Raw genomic sequence first — 22,799 nt, 5'->3', positions numbered from 1 at the left:
AGCATATGCAACTCAAATGCACAAGAAAACAAATGGCCATTTCTTTCCCCAAAAATGTTTACAGTAGCTTCCAATTTTAAAAACGTAGAATAGGTCAATTAGGGATAAAAACAGAACAGAAGCCAACTACAGAAAGTAGAAAGAGAGGTGCTGCCAAGCTCCCAAGATAAGTTTATAACTCAAATTTGGCTCTAAGTTTTCTGGCAGTTAAGGCAGAAAAGAAAACACACTGTGGCATACTTTCCATTTTCTGACAAAAGAAAGTAAAAAAAATTATCTTCAAAGATAGAACTTTTTCCTTGAACAAACTACATAGGAATTTACTCCACAGAATGTGGTCTCTATAAGGGCCACATGGGTAAGAAAATGGGGGAGGAGGGAGAGTGGGGAATCTCCGCATATATTTACCACTACACTTTGCACACAGCATGAAATGAATGAACAAATAATTTCAGTAACATAAAATCATAACAAAGAGATTCTTGTGTTCGCTTTCCACAAAGTCCAGGAATAACCTTAATGTATTTCAACAAAGACACCTCTGTGTGCCATGAGAAGAATAAGAAAATGAGGTCCGAAAATTTGCTTTCAAAGAACGTGGGACATTAGATGCACATTAAGACTATCCCTATCAAATGTCGTATCTTTAAATTGAGGCTGTTACTTAAGATCCCATAAAGAGAAATGCTGTCTTGCTGATTTCAAGTGGATACTTAGCATCAGATTGAGAAAGGCTGTTCTGTTGTTGACTCCTACCCAAGTGGTCAATACCCTTCCATCCAGACAAGGACAGTAGAGATGCCTATAGGAAGATTAGCTCTCTATTGTATCTATCAAAGTTTCTCTGCAGGGTGGAGAGAGGTGGGTATGGTTGCTTATAAATTTTTATATTGGGCCTGGTTTATTCTTGGTACAAGTAAGCATATGAGAACTCATTGCCCAGCATCTCATTGCCCAGCATCAAAGACCATGATAAAATCAGACAGGCAGGATTAGAAGACTGGGAACTTGGCATTTACTTCCTTGTCTTGCCACATTGTAAAGTGGGGTATATAATCAGTGTGCAATGAGTCTGAGAACAATGTATTGGGGTGCGTGTATATATATGTGTGTATATATATATATATATATATATATATATATATATATATATATATATATGCAGTGCACCAAATTGGGAAGTAGAAGGCCTGGGGGCCTCTGGCCATGGCTTTGTCACACCTTTGCTCCATGACCTTCAATAAACCACTATACCTCTGAACCACAGTTTCTTTACCTGAAAAATGAGAGGGCAGAATTATACCCTACTAAGATCCCTTTCAGTTCTAAAATTATAAGAATCTTCAAACTGATACCCATTTTTCTACATTAGGTTTGGTAAGAACCTATCAACATCTTATGTCTAGGCCAGAATTTGCAAACTAAACTCTAATTAAGTTAGCCGTATAGAGCCAGGGGCTTTGAGGTCCTGAGAACCAACTCCGTGTTAGCCACCACAGCCCCAATATTACCTCTTGTGCCTACTGGTCTTCCACACAAGATTTTATTTGCATAAAGAGCTTCATGGCAATAACAAGGTTTGAGAACTGGTATCTACAGAAATGCTTCTCAAAGTGTGGGACTCCGGCAGTAGGTATCAGAATCACTTTGAGGATCAATAAAAATGCAGATTCCCAGGACACACCTTAGATCTGCAAAATCAGACTATCTGAAGTTAGGACTCGGTCATCTACATTTTTGACAACCTTCCCAAGTGACTCCTAGACACACTAAAGTGTGAGGGACACTGACATAAATCTGTAAGAACTTAAAGCAGCTACTAGACAAAGCCATGGAGCTAATGCTAGATTTCTCAGAGGTCATGATGTACAGGCTCACAAGAAACTAAACTTCATCCTAAAGACTCCGAACTGAAATCCAGGAGCAAGTGGACTGGGAGATTTCCCGAGACTCCAATAGAACAGCCCCTTTAAACAGCTGGACAATAAGGGGGAAATCAGAGTTGCAAAGTGTATAAAAGTTCGCCAAAGCCACTATCACAGCATTAATCCCTAGGCAGGGCACTGGAAGGAGGCAGAGCAGGGGAGGTCTCGGACACTTCCAACTTTTAAAATCAGCATTTGTGGGAACGAACAGGAGTCCTCCCTGTGGTCCCTCTTCATCCTTATCGGGCTTCCTTCCCAGTCCTGTCACACCAGACCTTGGTCTGAGCTGGACTGTCCAGCTGGCGATGAAAGGAAGCCGTGAACGCATCTGGGAGAGTGTGGAGACTGGGAGTAAGTTCAAAGACTAGACAGAAAGGATGGCATTTCAGGGGAAGCACGAACCACATGCACCAAGGGGGTAAGAGGATAACGACTGGGCCTCGAATTAGTTATAACTGGGTTTAGAAGGATGAGGAACCTGAACTTTGGGAAGTAAATGTATAAGCCACTACGGGAAATTACAAGAACCATGGTGTCTTCACCACATGGTGAGATGATAAAGTTATAATGAACGGAAGGTATTCTAAGGAAAAAATTAAACTTTTGTGATAGATGCTGGACAGCAGTGTTTAAAAGATTAGTTTTTCCTTATTTTAACACTCAAGGAGGTATATACCATTTGTACAAGTACAAAAGTAAGTTAACTTATCTATGATTTTGGGAGGCAGCGTAGTAGGTCTACTTCCCCTTCGGGAGGGCGGGTTAGTGATCGAAACAGGCCCAAAGAGATTTCTAGGTGCCAGTGATGGGGCACTGGTGCACACGTATGCTCAGTTTGGGAGGATTTAGCAGGAGGAATGTGCTCTTCTCTGTATGTATATTATATTTAAATAAAAAGTTCAAAAAAAATCTCAAACAGCTGCCTATGGTGGACCTTAACAGTCAATTTTTAAAGAAAGTAGCCTTTTAGATTAAAAGTATGAATTCTTCTCTTAAAATTCACTTTTAGGGGCACCTGGGTGGCTTAGTTGTTAAGCGTCTGCCTTCGGCTCAGGTCATGATCCCAAGGTCCTGGGATCGAGCCCCACATTGGGCTCCCTGCTCAGCAGGAAGCCTGCTTCTCCCTCTCCCACTCCCCCTGCTTGTGGTCCTGCTCTCGCTGTGTCTCTCTCTCTGTCAAATGAACAGATAAACTTTTTTAAAAAATAAATAAATAAAAATTCACTTTTAAGCTCTAGAAAATAAGAGCCCCTAGCCTTAAACATACTAGAAAGTTAGATTAATTACACCTTTCAGATTCATTGCCTTACTTTAAACCTTCATTTCAAAGGATGCTTTAATAATGAAAGTGCACAACCAAAAAAATGATAAACATTCTCCTGTATTTTTCCAGATCTGCCCATTTCAACCTGCCACCTAAGTAGTACACTAGTCCTAACAACATGGCAATAATCCTGGGATCCTACAAGAGTCCAATAATCTAGATGGTTCGTCGCGAGTCTAATCCTATTCCTACCCTTTTGGGGGAAAAACACTCAACAGTTCCTTACTGTCCCCAGTGCAGCAAGGAATTAAGTCACAATTATACTGGACCCAGTAAGAAAAATAAAATAGTTTTTCAGAAGGGGCTGAGCTGACCGTTCTTTTTTTGCTTCTCTTAATGCTAAAATGACCAAGATCTGTCATGCTGATGATGTTCCAGGGGGCTTCAGCCCTGACCTGCCTCCAGCTGCCGGTGCCATCAATCACCTCAGAAGAAGATAAGCGAATTCTGAAGGCGCTCAGTGTGGATTCAGATTTAAGCTGCTTTCAGGGAAGGCTCGCCACACTGCCATGCTGCCCTTAAGACCTGGAGTGTTCTTATGTTGTATGGATCATGAGAGCATCTCTCAGCCAGGGATTGGAGTTATATAGCTCACAAGGTCATTTCTCAGGGCCCGTGGCCTAAAGCAAGAGTAAGATTCTGAAAACAATTGGTAGGACATCGTTACAACTGTGTCATCTCTGTACTAAGTCCAAGAACAGGTCCCTGATTCTGAGATAGGAGGAATTAGATTGGATGCTGAAGCAAACAAACAAGGAAAACTGCTTTGCGTAAAAAGAGATCAAATAGATGTTCAGAGACTAAGTTATAACACTGATGCTTAGACCACCACATGATCAGCTCTAACAGGGAAAAGGTACAGCAAGGGATACCACTGAACCCCCTTAATTGAGTTCATAAATCCTCAGAGACAAACCTAAGTTTGCTGGGTGGTTTCTTCACTATATGTTAGCACACAAGTGTTCTTAAGGTGAAAAGAAGCTCAAATAACAGTCATAATTAGGAAAAGAAAAGAAAGAATCAAGAATGAGGGGCGGGCATCAAAGCCCAAGGTACAATGTTTCAGCAGCCTGCCCTACAGGGTTGTGGATAGCGATCCACACAAGGACGAAAAAGTGTTCCTGAGTCTGATACAAAAGCTTAACAGAGCAAACCTGTCGGGGCTATGCTCATATTGTCACTACAACCATTTTTCTTCTATTTCAGGGCCTCTGGGGAAGAGTGCTGCTGAGTAATCTTAACCCAGAAGAAGGAGAAGGAAGTTGAGCACTTTTTGAGCCTTCCTAGGTTTGGCCTCAAAACACTACAATAGAATAAAGCTTCAGGGAAACCCCTAAAGCCTCTGATTTAAGGTGATGCTTGGACCTAATAGATAACACACCACCGTACAAGCCACTACTCTGCTTCTAAGTAAGCTTTCAGAATTTATATTCATCTACCCACACAACAGTCCCTTCCCTTCTAATCTTAGATCAGAATACCTGATAGAGGAGAAGGAAGGTTTAAGACTCTGTCTCAACTTTTACTAGCATGGGATCGTAAACAAGTTACTTAATTTATTTGGGCTTCAGTTTCTCCATCTATAAAATGAAAGAATCATTTTAGCCAATTTCTACCCACTTGACCTACCTTACAAAAATGTAACAAAGAATAAAGAATGAAGCATGTAAAAGTGCTCTGTAAACTGTAAAGCACTATGTGAGCTTGAATATTATAATTCATAGTGTTAAAAGTACAATTCTTAGCCTAAAAATAATTCAGCTAGGTCATTCAAGGGATGGACTAATCTGTACACTCCAACTGGATGCCCCGTGGCCGAGCCTCCCTGGAGACACTGCATGAAGGCAGAAGGCACAAGGCAGCGTGGAATGTGGAATGCCATAGCTCCAAGTCAGAGGCATGGCCTGAGGTGGTAGTAGAGTTGCCCAGTTGGGAAAGGAAGGCAGAGAACTGGTTAGGCTGGGGACAGACAACTAGCAGGGCGGCCATGTGATTAAGTAAGGTGTTGAAAGGACGAGACACACTTGAGAATAGGAGGGGCTGAAACAGTGGGGGGACAGAGCTGAACAGTAATCAGGCATGCTCAGACCACAATCTGTAACCTAGCCTTGATAACAGAAAGCCCCAAATTTGTAAGTGGCAAGTTGCATAAAAGGGATTAAGAATTTTTCTCCTCTTGGGGCACCCGGGTGGCTCAGTCGGTTTAAGCGGTCAGCTCTTGGTTTCCACTCAGGTCATGATCTCAGGATCCTGGGATTGAGCCTCTCCTGGAGCCCTGCATAGGGTTCCACACTCACTGGGGAGTCTGTTTGAGGATTCTTTCTCTCTCTCCCTTTCCCTCTGCCCCTCCGCCCCCACTCTGTCTCTCTCTCAAAAAAAAATACATATTTTTTAAAAAAAGAATTTTCTCATCTTCAGTTACTCATTAAATTGGATATACTATTAAACTGCTGTTTTGCTTTTAGATATATCAACTTATTAAAATAAACCAATTATTTTTAAAATCCTAAAATATATTCTGTGTAATAAAAATATCAGGGTTTAAACAAATGCATTGAAATATCACAATAAGTGGTCACAGTTTCAGCAGGAAAGTACTTGTCTGTATTATGCGATCTGGAAAACAAAATCATGGTTCAGTAAAATTCAGAGCAGTTAGATGTGGCCAGGAAGATGCCATTTACCCACACTCTGATGTGACACAATGCCTCTGAAACTCGAATTACTACTAATCCACATACACATATAAACAAAGCTCTTCCAGAATCTTCTCCTCATGTTCCCAATTCATTTTTTTCCTATTATATCTAAGTATCTCCCAGGGATATTTTTCTTTTCTGTCTCTAATCTCTTCTCCAGGGGTAAACAATAAGGAATTTTTTTATTCTCCCACCTGCTTAAGATGACACACTGGTTAATTAATCTCTTGGTCTATTTTTTAAAGTTGCTTAAAATATACATTTCCTATAAGTAACTACCTTCAATCATCAAAATACATGAACAAGAGGAGGAACTGTACACAAAAGAATTTCCAAAGGATCAAGCCAATATTTTGACCAATTGTACATAGTACCATTCAGCTTTTTTGTTAACACTCACCAAAACTAAGCACTCAGCATTTCAGCCCTACAAATGCATAGTCCCACACCCCCACCTTTATGTCCCACTATTTAAAAAAAATTTTTTTTTCATTTGAGAGAGAGAGAGATAGAGCATGATCAGGGGGAAGGGGCAGAGGGAGAGGGAGAAGCAGATTCCCTGCTGAGCAGGGAGCCCGACACGGGGCTCAATCCCTTGACTCCAGGATCATGACCTGAACCCAAGGCAGATGCTTAACCGACTGAGCCACCCAAGCACTCCTATGTCCCACCATTTTTAAAACACAGAAGGACAAGGGCATCAGCTTCTTGCTATGATCACCTATAAGGTGGGAGAGCTGAGAGTGAATAAGAAGAAAAAGCAATAATGCAGAAAGATATATTTTCCAATGTGTTCCCCTATAAGCAGTATTTACTGAGCTTTGTTACTGTTCATCAAAATGCTTGTTCTTACGGAGCAATACTGCTTTAAGGGAACCTGGACATTTAAACAGAGCTTAAATTATGTCCAGATTATGACTGGCCATGGGTATCACTCAGACCTGTGGATACAGGTTGTACAACAATTTTCCCAGAATCCCTCATCCTCAACCATCCCCCCTTTAAGTGTTACATGTTTCTTGAAAGTGAAAGAAATGACCTATCTTTCAAAACCTCAGATAATTATCATGCTCCAAATAAATGGCAGACCAATTTCTGAAATTATTAACACTCTTCTGCATATCCCCAAGGAAAAAATCAGAACACTGTGCTTAATGATTTAAAATGCTGTAAGTGAATAGAAAGAAGTATATCACATAGAGTGAGGCTTTTCTAAGAGACTGGACCAATTTGTCTCCTAACTGAAAATTCATGCTGCCGTTAGGCATAATTTTTAAAATTTTCTATTATGAACCCAACTGTCCCAAATATCTGGTTCTGTTTCCCAATTACAGTATTGACTCTACGGGTATTACAGTATTTGCTCCCCCCTGCCCCGGCTGCCCCCTCATTCAGCAGGACAGTGCCAACAAGGAGTCATCAGCTTAGCACTTTCCAGTCTGTAGCTGCTCTGTCAAGGGGCAGCCCTGAGATCCCTTTCTCTCATCTCTCATCTTTTCGTTCTTGTGGAAAGGATCTGCCTGTCATCCTTGCACCCTCTGAGCAAGGCGGACCCCTTAGCTAACAGGTGCTCACTTGGTGGAAGAGCCTCATCCACCCTCTGGTAGCGGCTAACATCTTGGCGCACCGAAGGCAGCGATCTCAATGGCTGGTGGCCATTGGCTTGAGAACCTAGGATTAAAGAGAAAAAGGTACTTGGGTAGTGTTTTCCCCTTCAGTGTCAAAACAGTGTTTGTGAAAAACAAAACCAAAACCAAAACAACAATACCCAACATAAATCCTAGAGCTAGTCTCTTTCCTCTCTTTAGTCTCCTTTTCCATGAGGACCCAGAAACAAAAGAAAAGAACGGGAGGTGAACGCTTAATCAGAAGAGGGTCTTCTAGAGAAATGTCTCTCTCTCTACCCATCCCCCCCCTTTCTCCTCTCCTGGCTCCTCTCCTCTCCTGGTCATGCACCAATGTTTTAGGGCCACATAATGGCCGCAAGATGATGAAGGAAACAAAAACAAAAATAAAAGGAAAAGAGGAGGAGAAGAAGGGGATACTTGAGGTAGAAAAATAAATTACAGGATAAGAAAATCATTCCCATTTCTGAGTCTGGGCTATTTAGGCACAGTGAATTATCCTTAGACTTTCTGATGCATCAAAGGAAACATTCTACCAGGTCATGTTCACTGAGACATGATACAAATTTCATGTGTAAATTTGCATCCCCAGATACTAAAACAGCTTATTCTTCAAGTGTCAGAACGCATCCCCTAACTTAGTTAACATTTTTCGTACTGCAGAAGTCAAAAATATTACAATTGAGGCAAAGTACATATTAAGTTCTGTTCTGAGGGTTTTATTCAAAGAGGAGTAACTTAAGATGTTCCTGAAAGCGGGGCGCCTGGGTGGCTCAGTCGTTGGGCATCTGCCTTCGGCTCAGGTCACGATCCCAGGGTCCTGGGATCAAGCCCCGCAGCGGGCTCCCTGCTTAGCTGGGGGCCTGCTTCTCCCTCTCCCACTCCCCCTGCTTGTGTTCCCTCTCTCGCTGTGTCTCTCTCTGTCAAATAAATAAATAAAATCTTAAAAAAAAAAAAAAAGATGTTCCTGAAAGCCTCTACACATTACACTGATGTGTAAAGTGTAAAGCTGCCAGCCTGTTTGGTTTTGTGTCTACAAACCCAGGTCCCACTGGAGATTCATTATTGAAATTTGAAGACTGCCATTTGACAGGCCTCTTATTTCAAAAATAGAAGATCCATTTAAAAAAAAAAAAAGCTAACTGTTGAGGTCCAAGGTGAAGAAAAGAATTCAGATAACATGCAACCTGCAGTATAATTTACATTGAGGGACAAAACCCCAAGACTTCTCTTGAAGCGGTATGCTTGAGCCAAGAGCCATACCGACTTGTACATCCTACCTCCGGTGGCGCCCTCCTCCTGGGCAGTGGCCCCTTCAAAAGCCCCGTGGGCATCCCCAGCATCACCCTCTTCTTGCGGCTGGCTCTCGGCGGCAGCAGCTCCCTCCAGGCTCCCCCGCCGCTGCCAGACCTCCCCCACCTCCTCCTGGTGAGGTAGAGGGGCTGTGTCTGCCCCTGGCCTTTCCTCCTCTCCACTGGGCACCTGCACCACAGGTAAAGCACTGGGAGTGCATATGGAATCCTGCGACCCTTCAGCGGGGCCACTGCGGCTGGGCTCTGCTGCACAGGCTCCATCTTCCTCCTCCTGAGAAGAAAAGGCCGGGGTTTCGGGAAAGCGTGCACTCTCAAGAGACGAGCACCGCGTGTCCACCGAGGAGAGCTGCGTGGTAACACTCTCATTGCAGGAGCTGTCGGCGCCCTCCAGGTCGCTCTCGCCCTCTGGCCGCGTGCTAGCCTCGCTCACGCTCTCTGTCCTGGCAGGGTCACTGGGCTCTGTTTCAGAGGACACCTGGGAAGGCTCAGACCCCTGATCCAGGGACTCAGTCTCACTGATGGCTCTGCGGCTTCCTCCTGACGTGTCGGAAGTCCCCGTGTCTGCCCCACTCGTGGGCTGATCCACCTCCTGAGAGCCACACAATTCGGTGCTGCCCTGGTCAGCACTTGGTTGAGACTCTGGGCCATTTTCGCTTTCATCTGGGACTGGGCCTGGGGGTAAGGAGGCCTCTGCCAGCTCTGGAAGATGTTCTGGCTTATCCTCGAAGGAAGCGGCTTCATTTGTGGAGGCTTCCTCCACCTCCACTGGGTTGTCTTCCGGCTTTGTCTGTGATGTCAGGCTCACATCATCAGTTCTTGATGCCGTGCCAAACATTATTAGCCCTCCTTCTTCCTCCAAGGAAGATGGATATCCTAGGTCTTGCTGGAACTCGTGGTCTTCCTCATCTGAGTCGATATGAAGCATTGCGTTGAGTCTTGTGTCGGTGGGAAAACTACTCCTTAGTTTTGGAGAGGCTCCCATGGACCTCTCTGAGCAGGTGGCCGTGCCCGGCCTGGAATGGCCATTGTGTTCAATCGCATCTAAGTAATCATTGAGTGAATCCTGACGTCCTCGGGGAGGTGAGGTCCTTGAAGAAGTAGAGGTTAATTCCTCTGTGTCTATTTCCAGAGTAGAGCTAGTCCTGAAAGAATGCTTGGGCGTCCCATCAGCAGCACTGTCCTCAGAAACTGGTCCATTAGAACAAATGGGGCTGTCATGATGGCCCCCAGGCATGTCCTCCTCATCAGAAGGGCTTCCTAGGTCTCCATTTACAGTATTGACCCCAAGTATTGTGCCAACAGCTTCTGGAGAAGCATCTAAAGAAGAAAACAGCATTTATTAAGACAAAGTGGTAATAACAAATACACTTTCAATGTCCTATTGCTTTGCCACCCATCAGCTCAACAAATTCAGTCATCCCGTTAAGGCCTCTTTACAGTATTACTGCCTTGAGAAGATAAGCAACTCACTACTATATGAGTATCTTGTTGGTTAGTTTGACATATGAAGTGTCTATGTTCACTGTTACTAGAAATTCTATAGCCTAGTTTCCAAACACAGGCATAAACCTAAGAGATATTTTTTGATAAAACAAGCTTGCCTATCTGCCTGGGAAACTTCAGGAGGTAATCATTTATCAGCTGTTTATTTTCAGAACAGGACACAAATTCAAATTCTATTCCAATATAAACTGACAACTGAGTAAGACTTAACAAGTTTTTCCTACAGCGATGTATTCATACCACTATCTCACCTTCGTGCACAGAAGACGTAACCTCCACTTTAAACTGGAGGTACCCGCTCACGTGGTCAGCTGGGAGCCTGCGGCCAAGGTTGTAGCTGAGCATTTGATCGCTGCAAGAGGAGAAATGGTTCTTTCCTTACTACACTGGTGTCAGCCTTCCCCTCCTCCAGCAGGCCACCCCCAAATCTCACACACTTCTCTTAAAACTTTCACACTCACCAGAAAATACAATGCTCGAAGGCATGTTATAGTCCAATGTAATATGATTCATTCCCACAAAGGAATACTTATAACCACCACCCCCCACCCAGGATGCAATGAAATCTTGTTATAAGCCGAAAATGCAACACAGTATCACATGATTTTCTTAAAGGGGACTGATGTGCTCTCTCACTGCTAACAGTGATCAGGAAAAGAGCATTCTCAAGGTCATCAAGTAGCTGTGAAAGGCCTACAGTTTGGGGTATTTTTCGACTCAGGTATAAAAGCGTAAGAGGGCCTGGCTCCTCAGCATTTAGCACAATAGGAAACTGGTCCTACGAGGACAAAACAGGCAAGGACTATCACACAAGGATGGGCGGGGGGAGGGGGACACTTCACTACTGTACTTGAGGAGTAGGGGCTGGGAGTTAGGAGACAGCAGGGTGAGAAGTGTCTGCCCCTGACAGCTGCTGCAGCTGTGGAAGGGAAGCGTGTTGCTGGACCTCCCTTCCTCACCTGCAGAGTAGGGGGACCGGAGCTGCTGGCCCCCACTGGGGGAAGCCTGACTATCACTGCTTCCCAGCTTGCCTTGCAAGAGATGCTAATGGAGAAGATAGGTGTGCTGCTGGGGTGGCGTCTTGTTGCCACCCCATGAGGCGTTGCTGGAGGGCACCACACCAGGGCCCCACCTTGGCCCCCCACTCAGGCTACCAGCCTCTTTGAGGATGAAGTTGACAATCTTTTTCAATTCTGTGTTTATTTAATCAAAGTCAAATGCAATTACATCATGACCTTGTCTGAAGGAGCTTGCATTCTCAATCTAATTTATTCTTAATTAAGGAAAATAATCAAAGGGATAGTACGAAATCACACTATCTCTGCTCTCACACTGCCCTCTACTGGCAACTTCAGAAGGAAAACAATGCCTCTGCCTAGTATTTGCACCGCTGTACAGCTTAGAGCCACTAGTCTGCTATTTATTATTAATGCGCTTCACAGTTTTGTTTGTCCATCTCTACCTTCTCAGGACAATTCCAAATAGATGTCATCCCTTTAAAAGAACATGTGTGACTGTAAAATCTCAGTTCAGCTCTTAGGGATCTTTCTGACCTCTTAGCAAGAATCTCTTAAATCTGTAAGATTATTTTCTTCTTCCTTTTTCTTTTCTTTCCTAGAAATGTGGTAATAGTTTTTTGTCTCGATTGATGCTTTTAAAATGCCATCAGGGAAATTCAAATCAAAACTACATTGAGATACCACCTTACACCAGTTAGAATGGCAAAAATTGACAAGGCAAGAAACAACAAATGTTGGAGAGGTTGTGGAGAAAGGGGAACCCTCTTACACTGTTGATGGGAATGTAAGTTGACAAAGCCACTTTGGAAAACAGTGTGGAGGTGCTTCAAAAAATTAAAAAGAGAGCTACCCTATGACCCAGCAATTGCACTACTGGGTATTTACCCCAAAGACACAGATGTAGTGAAAAGAAGGGCCATATTCACCCCAATGTTCATAGCAGCAATGTCTGCAATAGCCAAACTGTGGAAAGAGCCCAGATGCCCTTCAGCAGATGAATGGATAAAGAAGATGTGGTCTATATATACAATGGAATATGACTCAGCCATCAGAAAGGATGAATACCCAACTTTTACATCAACATGGATGGGACTGGAGGAGATTATGCTAACTGAAATAAGTCCTGCAGAGAAAGTCAATTATCATACGGTTTCACTTATTTGTGGAACATAAGGAAGAGCATGGAGGACATTAGGAGAAGGGAGGGAGAAATGAGGGGGCAGAATTGGAGGGAGACATGAACCATGAGAGACTACGGACTCCGGGAAACAAACTGAGGGTTCTAGAGGGGAGGGGGGTGGGGGGATGGGCTAGCCCGGTGATGGGTATTAAAGAGGGCACGTACTGCATGGAGCACTGGGTGTTATACGCAAACAATGCATCATGGAACACTACATCAAAAACTAATGATGTAATGTATGGTGACTAACATAACATAATAAAGTTTAATTTAATTTAAAAATATATCATACATTAAAAAGAAAAAATAAATAAAATAAAATAAAATGCTTTGGTTTCCCAATGTGAGTGCTTCACGTGTGCCACGTGCACTCTAAGGGCTTGGCCTGCACTGTCTCTCAGCCTGGGAGGCAGGTGGCAGCTCTGTTTTTTAGAGGAGGACACCAAGGCGTGGGGAGGGTAAGTGACTTGTCTGAGGCCAGACAAGTACTGAGTGACAGAACCGGGATGAGAACACAGATTCATCTGACGCAGAAGGTCCTGCTCTGCAGTCACCATACTACCATCTCGCTTTATGTCTTCTCAGCAGTTCTAGGCTGCCTTCAGTAGCATGCATTTTAATGACATAATTTACTCATGGCTCATCTAAGTGTGACTGCTATTCTGATAATGCCTTCCCTACTTAAACCGGTATTTTTCAAAAACCAAAAGGGTATACAGGCATTTCTTACTATTAGACAGTATAGTTAACGCTACTTTTACATTAAAGTGTTCAAATAACATCATATAATGGCTATAATCTGCATAATAGCAGGGCTGTCTTTTTCTCTTACCACTGTCTTCCCAGAATTTAGACAGCGCCTAACACAGAGAGGTGCCTGATCTTTGCCCACTAAGGCATGAACCTAGCAGCAAATTACACAGGCCTGTCCTCAACGTTGTGGTTCCTCACGCATCTCTTTGGACATCAAGTCCCAGAATAATAAAACCTTCATTTCTTTGTTAAAAATAAATTGATCCTCATTTTCTCTTCCTCAGCCAGTAAAAGAAAGTGTTGGTGTTCATAATGGACAATTTATAAAAATGACAGATTTTAGCTAGGAAATAAATGTTTAGTAGGAATTGTAAGAAAAGAACTGCATCCATCTGTGTTGCTCACTGTCATATCCCCAATACCGAACACCATGTTTAACATTTAGTAGACAGTATAAATGTATACACACATTATTTGTTGAATAAATTAATTAACAAATGAGACTCTTTACTTGGAAAGAAGACTTTTAACAGGTGTGAGTGCTGCTATTAACCAAACTAGCCAGATACTCAATTCAACTATTCAACCTATAAATACAGGAAATCCTCCTATTCAGAGATTCTGAGTCAAGGGTTCATCCTTTGTTGAGTGCCTGTCAGAGGAGTCCTTTCTTCTTTCTTTCTTTCTTTCTTTCTTTCTTTCTTCCTTTCTTCCTCTCTCTCTCTCTTTCTTTCTTCCTTCCTTCCTTTCTTCCTTTCTGTTTTTATTTATTTTGTTTTTTTAATATATATTTTTTCTTTTATTTTTGTTTTTTTCTTTTTTTTTCTTTTTCATCTTTGTGCCTCCTTGTTCTTACCTAGTCTCATCTGACTCATCCTGCTTCTTGCCGTGATATATTACTGTGAACAATATATTATATATTATTATGAGACACGATTATGAAGAATAAATGCCAAAGTACTCTCACTACCTGAGGCATTCTCTCTCTAATGTAATCAGAGGGATTGACAAAGCATAGGAAAGTGATGTGTATTTTGGACAAATGTGGGCCACTCTCTGAAAAATATCACATTCAAACAAATGCTCTCAAAATAGGTAATTAGTAAGAAGTTCTAGCTCATCCTACAAAACCACACTCAATAAAACCTCAACTACTTCAGAGGGCTGTAATCTACCAAACATAGAAGTAATGAAAATCCAGCACTTTTCAAGATGAATCAATTACTTGGTGGAGAGCAATAATCAGATCAGGAATATATATTTAGGTGTTAATAGTTGATATATCAATATGTAGTATCATTCTTAATAAAGCAAATCCCCAAGTATCTGTATCAGACAATATTTTTAATATACTTATACAGAAACATTTCATAATTCTAATATTTTACAAATTCATGCTGGGCTTCTTCTAATACATACCAGTTCATGACTGGCAGTTCTTGAAGTGTCCAATTGTTTAAAAGACTAAATGAAAAGCCAGCAAGTCAACAACGGTTTCACACACTGAAAAGGTTTTATTTTGCCTTGATCATTCTTACTGGTGTACATAAAGTCACACTTTTATCACATGTCCTATATATTCTGTAAATTATATGATGATAATTATATAAATTAAATTATAGATATACTGTATTTACCATAGTTACTTTCTTTTAAATCTTTCATTTTCTGTAAGTCCTAAAAATAACTTTTAAAAAACTTCCTAATGTAAATGATCTCTACCATAAGCAATAATTGTGATTTCCTAGCTTTTATCAGATAAACCAGGCACTAGAATTTCAGTATAATATTCCTACTTCATGTGTGCTGGCTCGACCACAAATTCCATTGTCTCTGATGGTCAGAGAATTAGAATCCATTACAATCTCTTAGTTTCAGATTTTGAAGGGGCCTTCGAGTTCAGCTGGTCTAAACACTGTATTTTTCGATGAGGAATGCCCAAGTAAGTTATGACTTGCCAAAATAAAACGGTCCATTAGTTGCAGAATGAATATGAATGATCAACCTTCCTTAGTTAGCTGGAATAATAACACATTGCTGCCCATCCTTAAAGTGTTGTAGAGAAGCCAGGATTCTAGAGCAAACTGATCTGCACTCAAGTCCCAGCTCCACCTCTTGCTTGCTAGTCTCAGATTCCTCTTCTCGGAAATGGGTATAATCAACTTTTTATCTCCCAGAGCTGCTGAGAAGGTTACATGGGTTAATGAGAGTAATGTACTAAAGCCCTGACATAGAATAAGCTCTCAGCGTCTTTTTAGTTTGTTCACTTTTATTTATTATTATTGCTACTACCATTATTACTACTTCTGTTGCCACTGCAACTATGACCACCACTACCATTTGTTCATGTTTTCTTACAGTGAAGAAGACACAAAACAAGGTGGCGGCACCACCACCACCATCACTAACACCACCACTACTGTTACTATTACTACTTCCATATGTTCATAATGTTCTCCTACAATGAAGAAGATACCAAAACAGTACCCTCAGTGCTACCTCAGAGCAGCAGCGGTACTGAGTTTGCCAGAAATGACCACATAAAAATACATACACCATTTATGATAAGGGATGTTATGATTTCTTAACTAGTTTATTCACAACTTACAAAAAGCTCACGGAAAGAAAACAGACATCAAATCACATTTTAAAATTCTCTCAATGAGTAAATTTTAGTTGTCTGAATGAATGTATAGGTCTAGGAGCTCTATGATAATACCTCCTACAAGTCAAGGTCTTATTTTAAATGGCCCTAAAGCAAGGTTGTTTTTTGTTATTCAGGAATAGCGAGTTGTCTGGATGGGATTAATTAGGATAAGGGAGCTGTCAACCTGACACTAGAATCCTGCTCTAGGGAGAGACTTTTACTGAAAGATTTCAATATACTCAAAAACAATTGAGTGCTATGACATTTGACGCAGAAATGTTAATGGTAGGCACATCTTGGAAAAGATAGATACAAAAAAAAAAAGGTATATAATGAAAACAAATTGCTTTTGTCCTGCACAGTTTAATGAGTATGCAAACACTTTCATTTTTAAAAGAATTATCTTACCACTTCTTCTCAGTAAGAAAAGTCCTAGGACTACAAAGTTTCATTTCAGTTGCTTCTGTGCAAACTAATCTCAACAAGATCCCTACAAGTGGGGTCTGATTACCCAATGGCTTGCCGCTCCAGCAATCTCTGGACTGGAATGGTTAGTTTCCCCAGAAAACGCTTGATGATGGGACGGCTCTTGGCAAATTTGTCTTTAATTTCAATTTCTAAGACATCAGTAAGAAGTGCAAAAAAGGAGTATTTCTGAAAACGAAAACAGATAACATGTTGATTCAGAAGACAAATATGAAATATCACTTCATTATTACAGAAAATGGTATCTCTTAAATCCTAATGACTTAGAGTCCACATTGCTAGAAATATCTGCAGCCACTGTCCATCCTCTATTCATTTAGAATCATTAGCATTCACAGTGATTACAAGGCATCAGTTAAGAATCTGCAGGACAAAAGAAGCTCATTCAATCATTCAGCCCTTCCTGGTTCAACACTTTAAGGAGATGCTATCAAATATTAAATTGTACACAATACAATTTTAGTACTTACTACATTTATTGTATCTCAGTTCTTTGAAATTTAATACCCTGTTACAGGATGGTTTGGAATTATCACTGTGTTTGGTTAAGAGCAATTTTCATTCCTCATCCTATGGGATTCTGAAGTTGACAGCACAGGTTAAAATACTCTTTCACTTAGTGGCTAAAGTAGGAACATCTATAGAATACTGTGGTTTCTCTGATAAATATGAGAATGAAACAATGTTTAAATGGAAAGTACTTAATTTAAAAGGCACACAGGACAGAAAAATAAAAATATGAAGTTAACATAAGCTTTGTTGTTTTGCTTAGGAATGCCATTGGAGAGAATCAGATTGGCTATTAATAAGAATACAAAATAAATATAAAAAGCTTTATTCATTTACAAAGGCTTTCACATACATTACCTTCATGTTATCTTTACAAATAATATTTTCAAGGACGAGATCTCAGGATAAGGAAGTGATGGGGCCAGAATCTAACCTGAACCATTTTGCCCCTTCCCTGACATTATCCACTCAACCAGAGTGATGCTAACGGTGTCAGCCACTCTTAGGCTTAGGCACCGCTAAGTTCATTTAGTCATAACAATTAAAGTTCTGCCAAGGGCCATGGAGTCTAGTAATCTGCTGAATGGAAAAAGCACTTGCTGGGAACAAGAGAGCTGAGTTTAAGCACTACCTGTGTCTCTGAGCAGCTAGTTACATAAACCCTTCAAGCTTCAGTTTCTTAATCATCAAAATGGAGAGATGATGATCTCATCCCTTATGCCTCCTTATTAGGCATACACTGAAAACATGATTAAGAACTTTGTAAATATAAAATGTTAGCAAAAGAAAGTTGTTGCTACTATCATTCCTATATCCACTATGTTCCTTCTAGAGCTCATAGTGAGATGCATGTTATGTTTTCTTGGCTTCTAAATGTGTTAAATTAAGTGGTATGCCTTTAAGAGTTATTTACTATTTGGAGATCATAAGTAGCTTTTTAAACCAGGCGTAAGAATACATGCAATATTTAATCCATTTAAATAACCATAAGAACTTCTCAGGAGAAATATCTTGCTGTACTGGCAAGTCTCAAATAGCCATACTTTTTTTCCAATTGGTTTTAGATCCCCTGAATTATCTCCCGCCCCAGTGAAATATTTCTACAAAACTGTTAGAACATATTGTTGTCATTAAACATTTAGGGAATGATCTGATTCATTGTATAACTCCTATGCCAATGAACATTTACCCAGAAACACTCTAACGCTAGTATGTGAAACATGTCTTGGATCTCTGAGAAATGGTGGGAGAGCTCATACTTTGTTCACTAGATGAGAAACAATGTCTCTGTTCGGTCCACTTGACTTTAATGATGCAGTGCACTAAGATGACAGGTAGCATAATGTAGCTGTGAGGAACTCTTAAGGTATCTATCATCAACACATCAACAATCCGGCTTCGCTCAGGATGACGAGTCCTTGAATGGCTTATCTAATTAACCAAAATCTAGAAATCAGAAAAACATTTGCCAAAGCCCATAGGGAGAGAAATTCCCTTAATCCGTACTGAATATATACTAGAACAAAACATTGGGAGGGCTTTTAAAGTTTTTTATTTTAATTCCAGTTAGTTAACATACAGTGTTGTATTAGTTTCAGGTACAAAACATAAAAAATTTTAAATAACAACAGGATTGGTGTTACTGACTTTTCCTTCTGCCTCAGGCTCTAATATGGCTCAGCAAGGCATGGTTACTGACCCTGTCCTTATTTAAAATTTTAATATTTGTTCATCATGAATTTTTTTGCATTGATTTTGATTTTTCTAAAAAAATTTTCATTAAAATATTAATTTTGATAATTGAGTCTTTTGGCCCCCTTAAGTCATGCATCTGAGGTAAGGACTTCACTTGCTTTGCCCTACACCTGGCCTTGGCTACAAGGGACTATCTCATTCTCGTCAGACCCTCTTTCTAACATAAGCCCGAGACCCCTCAGCCATCCTGCCATGCTCATAAACAGCTCAATGATACACAGAACAGAGATAGGCTTGGCCAACTTCCTGTCAAGTAGAAGATCCCTGAGGATCATCTTACCTCTCGGTGCCAAATTGGATTAGTGGTGTTACTGATGATAGTAGACCTTCTCTCCTGCCCATGGTGGGCACAGGTGGGGAAACTGCTCTTCTTCCCTGGCTGAATGGACATCTTAAGATAAGGGTCAGGATTGAAGAACATCCCTTTCTTTAGCCCAACTGCTCTAAGATCTTGAAAGAGAGGAGGGAGGGAGGGGAAGAGAGAGGAGTGGGTAAATAACAGCAAAACAATCACAAAGTTATTCACAGTATGATCACTTAGATAAGTGAGGACAAGTGACTTATGACTAATTCCAGTGGGGGGGGGTGGGGGGGTGGGGTCTCCTGACACGTTGCAAAAACGAAGCCAAACATTTACCATCACCTTACGCACCTAAACTGACTTTGCCTGGGAATCATCTTGATTCTAACATGTGCATCTTCACATGGTCTGGCAAACAGCATTTCAAATAGTATCTTGAGAAAAATTCTTAGGCAACGGTTTATTTTTTATTTTTTTTAAAGATTTTATTTATTTATTTGACAGAGACAGCAAGAGAGGGAGCACAAGCAGGGGGAATGGGAGAGGGAGAAGGTTTCCCGCCGAGCAGGGAGCCCGATGTGGGGCTTGATCCCAGGACCCTGGAATCATGACCTGAGCTGAAGGCAGACACTTAAAGACTGAGCCACCCAGGCTCCCCAACAGTTTATTTTTTAAAAAAGAATTCTAATATGTTCTTTCATGAGAGAAAAATTAAATCTTTTACATACATATATGAAATTACAGACCTATGTTAATTGGGGATAAAACTCAAGAGCACATATTCAGTTGTATCTCATTTAAAATGTCATATATACTCCACAAATGTAATGAATGTTAGGGGGAAAAGGAGACCAGAAATATTTCTAAAATTTGAATGCCACCTGCTGTATTAAGTAATTATGAGGTTACTGTTTAGGAACTTACATATTTGATGACTGTGTCAGAACTCATCTTAGATTCACCAGTTGTTATTTCACAATAGGTGAGCTGCTAAAATTTCTGGCTAAAGTCTGGTAAGTGAAGAGACTGATACTTTTAAAAGGAGTCAGGCTAAGGGATACAAACATGTCAGTCAATAAACCCAGATCCACTGGGTCCTCAACACCTTTCTGAGAATAGTAGTGTGAATAAGATTGGCCTGAGAGCTAAGTGATCTTCAAAGCTTCTGAGATCATAGACTATTTCTAAGTAACATGATGCAATTATGATCAGTCTAGGGAGGTGCTGACTCCTGGTCCAGGGAGAAATTCTGCAGATGCCTCTGAAGCTTCAGAGACCTTTGGATTACCCAGATCAGTAATTTATGGTGACTTTAAATTATAGGAGGTCACCTGAGTCACCCCACTCAGGCCCATTCATTTTTTTTAGTGTAGGCTCCACGCTGGGCCCAACATGGGGCCTGAATGCACGACCCTGAGATCAAGACCTGAGCTGAGATCAAGAGTCAGATGCCCCACCGACTGAGCCACCGAGGTGCCCCTGAAGCCCATTCTTAAAACATGGTCTTTCTTAGTAGGACAGAATTGGCCTGGGGTTGCCCCTAGAACCATATTCTCTAGGGACTGCTGCATGGAGGAGGCTCCCCCATAGGCAACAAGAACTTGTGGCCTAGCGTGTTGGCCGATGACAACTGACAGGAAGCAGAGGAGGCAGTTTTAATTATGTCGGCAAAGGTTGAAAAATTCAACCAAGAAGCCTTTATGTTAAGGACATTGCATGAAATACAGTAAGATATTTGCTCTGAAAACCATTGGCAGAAGGGAAAGATGAGTGAGGAACCAGACAGGCTCTTCAGGGAAACCGCTGTAAGGTCATCAGCCTTACAGCCCCCACTCCCAGCACTTCACAAGCTACGGAGTCATTATTAATACAGCATCTGCCTCTGACTATCAATTTAATAATGCTACATGTTTTCACTTGGCTTTAGTTAGCATAAAATAGCTTCAAGAGAAAAACACTATTTGCATATTCATTTTCTTACCTTTCTTGATGATGTCACCTTAGACTCAAAGACAGAATAATATTCTTTAGATATTAAATTTACTCCTAAAGAAGGGATTTCTTTGCAGTAAATGAGGAGCAACATGTACAGAAATGGCTGCCACAAAGCCTGACAGAGGTAAATTATTCATGCAAAGCATTCCTTTGAACAAAAAGCCTCCCATTGGAAGGTTAAGCCACCATGATGAAGGATGTCACTATTAAATAACCCTCATGCCAAATTTTGCCACAAGGAACATTGTACAAATAAATCTTCATTAACAAATGTAAGAAATTACCAATTATTTGTGGTCTGATTATTCAGGTCCCTTATCCATCTCATTCCTGCTCTTGCTTCTCCCTTTTGTCTTTTATACATTTTATTGCTCATAAGTGTCCACATAACCTCATAGACCAAAAAAGAACTCAAAGTCACAAAGGTATGACACGTTAAATATCTTTGTTTAAAGTCTTATTTGGAGAAGAGGATGAAGATATTCATCAAAACACAGTTTTTGTTTTAGATGTAGAATTCAATTATTTGTGTCCTTACTTACCATAGATAATCAAGAGGAGAACATTTGCAGGTAGCCATTCTACAGAACTTAAAAGCTCTTGGATAAAAATCACCATTCACTGTCAACATGCTACAACTGGATTAATTTTTCAGAATTACCATTATAGAATTGCTCTCATCTTCTATAATTTTTAGCCACTTCTGTACATCATCTGCAAATATCTGACAATACATTAGGAAATAAAAGAGTTATAAAGTAGCCAGCCACCATGTGTATTGAGGTGGGATGTTAGAGGAAATTATATTTAAAGAAGAAGCATTTGGTGGTGCCCCAAAGCTTATTTCCTACTTTTTAGGAAAGTCCTGGGATTTTCAGCTTCTAGATGGTCATGCTCCTATGGGGAGTTAATTAGCATCCCCTCGGGTCAATATAGATCATATTTAGAATGATACTGATCACTTGAAAGCTTAGGGCAATGCTTCTAAACTAAGAAAACCATAGGATGGTCAAACTCTAAATTTTCTGAGCCATGGAGGTTGGCTAATTGTTCCCTACCTATAAAGAAGGATTTCTGTACCTGCCGCTCAGGACTGTGAAGGTCTAAAGCGTAGCCAGATAAATGTTTTCAGGGGACACACAGATAATGGGGAGCAGGGGACTAGTAACACCGGCCGTGGTACTTCTAAGTGCCCTTCTAAAAACCTAGTTACATTTTAAACCCTGAGGGGTCCAACTAAAACAGAGGTATTGACTAAATTTGAAGCATAAGCCACCAGTTTACGACTTCTGAGATTTCGCCAGAGAATCAAAGCAAAAAAGGCTTTCATAATAAGCAACCTCACACGGGGGAGAAGGAACATGCTAGAACAGAAATGGACACTCCAAAGGCAAAGGCCAGCAATGAACTAATGTGCCTCATAGGTGGTGATCATGCATCATGGAAATGTCTGTTTTCAAGATCGGCTTTCTCTCACTCTTGAGAATGTCAATTTTCATTCACAACACTTTTTGCAGCCAAGAAAAGTGAATCTAATTTAAATTTCAGAAGCACTGTACCCATGGAAAAATGAAAACAAAACATCTTACAGTGACAGACATCTGTTAGACTGCATTTTGTATGTATCGTAGCACAGTTTTCTATTTTAAAAGTCCATTTCAAATACCGATTTTCTTAGTGCAAACCTTGACTTCATAAGTGCCAATTAATTTTTTTAAATCAGTAGCTTTCAAATTTTTTTTATTTTTTTATTATGTTATGTTA

General features: G+C 40.8%; 1 protein-coding gene across 1 annotated transcript in view; it reads right to left on the bottom strand.

Moving 5' to 3' along the window:
• Positions 1 to 22,799, bottom strand: part of HECW2 (HECT, C2 and WW domain containing E3 ubiquitin protein ligase 2) — a 215,578-nt gene that overhangs the window by 108,399 nt on the left and 84,380 nt on the right. Inside the window, exons 5-9 of the mRNA XM_028123706.2 lie at positions 19,020 to 19,189; positions 16,500 to 16,642; positions 10,641 to 10,741; positions 8,854 to 10,203; positions 7,524 to 7,619 (exon numbers count right to left, since the gene is read on the bottom strand). Coding sequence (XP_027979507.1) covers positions 7,524 to 7,619; positions 8,854 to 10,203; positions 10,641 to 10,741; positions 16,500 to 16,642; positions 19,020 to 19,189 — 1,860 coding nt within the window. The remainder of the gene's footprint in view (positions 1 to 7,523; positions 7,620 to 8,853; positions 10,204 to 10,640; positions 10,742 to 16,499; positions 16,643 to 19,019; positions 19,190 to 22,799) is intronic.

Source organism: Eumetopias jubatus, unplaced genomic scaffold (genome assembly GCF_037043125.1).
Source record: "Eumetopias jubatus isolate StellerSeaLion01/CBP00866 unplaced genomic scaffold, mEumJub1_p1.0 scaffold_3, whole genome shotgun sequence".
Classification (NCBI taxonomy): domain Eukaryota; kingdom Metazoa; phylum Chordata; class Mammalia; order Carnivora; family Otariidae; genus Eumetopias; species Eumetopias jubatus.
This window is presented reverse-complemented; position numbering and strand designations above follow the sequence as displayed.